The sequence below is a fragment of the Papaver somniferum genome, unplaced genomic scaffold, assembly GCF_003573695.1.
Source record: "Papaver somniferum cultivar HN1 unplaced genomic scaffold, ASM357369v1 unplaced-scaffold_13594, whole genome shotgun sequence".
NCBI classification, from domain to species: Eukaryota; Viridiplantae; Streptophyta; class Magnoliopsida; order Ranunculales; family Papaveraceae; genus Papaver; species Papaver somniferum.
Genome location: NW_020622818.1, coordinates 1 through 2,601, shown reverse-complemented (window position 1 = coordinate 2,601; position 2,601 = coordinate 1). Strand labels below are relative to the sequence as shown.

Sequence of the window (2,601 nt, the reverse complement as noted above, 5' to 3'; positions counted from 1 at the left end):
ATTAAGACTCAATCTAGTAAAAGTATCTCAAGGAGTTAATATCTCTCTCTTGTTTTGATTTACTCAAGCTAATAGAAATCAACGAGTCTTTAATCAAACACATAGTGGCTTAATTCAGAGAGTATCAAATTCTGGACTAGGTCTCGGGGTTTTTCTGCATTTGCGGTTTCCTCGTTAACAAAATCTTGTTGTATCATTTACTTTTATTTTCTGCAACTATAATTTTTCTTATTATAATTTAAAGTAAATTACACAAACGTTAATTCCTATTTATTTGATAGCAATCCTATTGTGTTTGGTTATGTCCGAACCTATTATCAAGTAAACATACTTCGTTGTTGTATACACTACACCAAATTCTTAGATTCGTAACAGAATCAGATTGGTAAGCTTCCAAACCAATTTATCTTCAGCAGCAGAAGGATTTCTCATTCTCAAGATTAAGTTTGTCGTATGATAATCAAATAGATGTTGAATCAGCTGAGTGTTCCAATTTTGGCAGTCTTGAAGAATTAAATCCTTAACCTAAATATAGGATTCGCTGTCTGTGATACCAATCCTTGGAACTGGTGGTACATCAAGCCCTATCACCCAAATATCAAGCCATATTTCTATTTTATCACCCTTTCCCAACCTCCATTGGCTATGTTGTTTGATGAAACAAGAGCAATTGGTTCTGAAAGGTGCATGAAGAAAACTTGTGCATGAAAAATATTTTTCCTGGACAGCCTTCCCCCACTGTGTGTCAGTATTTGTGCAGATCCTCCATGCTTCTCTTACTAGTAAAGCCTGGTTCAGAATCTTCATATCTCTAAATCCCTGACCACCATAATATTTATGTATCTTCATATTTTTCCATGAAGTAACATATGTACCTCTTTTCTCATCAAAACCCCACCGATAATCCCTCTGTGCAGCATCAATTTTGTTGATTATTTCTGCAGGAATCTGAAAACAGATCATTGAATAAGCTGGGATGGTATTAGTTACCGTTTTCACCATCAGTGATTTACCACATTGAGACATAGTTTTACCGTCCCATGATGAGAGTCTGTTCTTGACTATCGTAAAGATGAGAAAAGGACTCTTTTTTCCTTTTTCCAATAAGGAGGGGTATGCCGAGGTATTTTTGGTTATGTCCGAACCTATTGTGTTTACACAAATGCTAACTCCTATTTACTTGATAGCAATGCTATTGTGTTTGGTTATGTCCGAACCAAATTCCCATATTCGTAAAAGAACCAAGCCGTTACTAAAACGGGTTGTACGGCTTTTGCCGGTCGCAAAAGTGGGTGTTACACTTTTTTGTAACGGCAATGTGGCCTTTACGAATTTTGGTTGTAACGGATCTAGTAACAGCTGAAGACCATTACGAATTTGCACGTGGTAAGAGATGAGGGCCATTACGAATTTTTTGTAACAACATGGTCGTATCATCCTGGAGCCGTTACTACGTGGCACATTAGTAACATGCGAGCCTTTACTACGTGGCAGTTTGAAACACCTTGCAGCCGTCACGGATTTTTTAGTAACAGCAAAAAATTACCGCCAGTCAACATGGACCTGGTGAAAATTAGTCAATGATTGACCAACTTTGACCAGGTCAATGATGACCAGCAAAAAATGTTCGGCCGGAAATATAAATAACCTGCCTACACTTCCATTCCATCCCTCCAAATTCAACAATAGTTTCTCAATCAATTCATATTAACATTCAATCAATTCACACAACAATTCTTCATATTAACATTCAATCAATTCACATCAAAAAGAAAACAAATTCTTCAAGTACCAAATGAAATACATAGACCGAGTTCAGTTCATTTTCACTAAATACACTATAAGTTAGCTCAAATACTACATAGAAGCTTACTCAAAACTTGCAGATACTTCCAGATACTACATAGAGCTTAGTTTTTCTCCGAAGCCTGACACAAAGCAAGCTTGAACAGCTTCATCCAGTTCCAACCAACCCTGGTCACATCAATAAAATTTGATCGTATACAAAACAATCATTCGAAGTAACTCTATAAGAATCTATGGATTTGAAATTGAAGATACATAGATACCTCATCTGAGGTCAAGTGACTGAGCTTTTCATTGGCAATCTCTTCACAACGAACAGTTGCAACCATTACCTGAACATCAAAAACAAAAATATGTTAAAGAAACTGAAATCCAAAATAGAACAAAAAATTGATTCCCTACAGAACAATTTATAGACCTTATGAGCAGGAAGGTTAAGGTGTTGTCTAGGACAACTTTACATATCTGATGTGCACTAAAACCAAATCCTGAAGCTGGGACTACACACCGTCTATCACCGGCAAGCCCTCCCTGGAGGAATAGTGGATAAACCTCATTCTTAACTGCTCAACCTTATAAACAAAGAAGATGACTTAAAACACTTGGGTGATGCATATGGTAACAGGATAGACCCAAACATCACTTTCAGGGTATCAATTCTGAAACAAAGGCCGTGACAAACAATTTGGTCGGAGCATAGTGTGAAGTACCTTGCAAATCCATTGTACACCATAGTCAAATATAACTCAATAGTTCTTGAAGACTTACTGTTCTTCCACTGCTTACCAAAGCCTT

The 2,601-nt window shown here is 36.8% G+C and overlaps 1 protein-coding gene and 1 long non-coding RNA gene across 2 annotated transcripts; both read right to left on the bottom strand.

Annotated features, from left to right (window-relative positions):
- Nucleotides 1-525: 525 nt before the first annotated feature.
- On the bottom strand, nt 526-1,026 carry LOC113334322 (uncharacterized mitochondrial protein AtMg00310-like). Its single transcript, XM_026580608.1, has one exon. It carries the CDS (start codon nt 1,024-1,026, stop codon nt 526-528), a length of 501 nt encoding a protein of 166 aa, XP_026436393.1.
- Nucleotides 1,027-1,688: 662 nt separating this feature from the next.
- LOC113334323 lies at nt 1,689-2,599 on the bottom strand. Its single transcript, XR_003352707.1, has 4 exons — nt 2,517-2,599; nt 2,225-2,378; nt 2,070-2,138; nt 1,689-1,974 (listed from the first exon to the last, which is right to left on the bottom strand). It is a non-coding gene; the product is annotated as an uncharacterized LOC113334323 (long non-coding RNA).
- Between the last annotated feature and the right edge of the window lie 2 nt (nt 2,600-2,601).

What these genes read in the sequence shown, in the direction of transcription:
- LOC113334322 (XM_026580608.1), bottom strand. Translation starts at nt 1,026, where the DNA reads ATGTCTCAATGTGGTAAATCACTGATGGTGAAAACGGTAACTAATACC.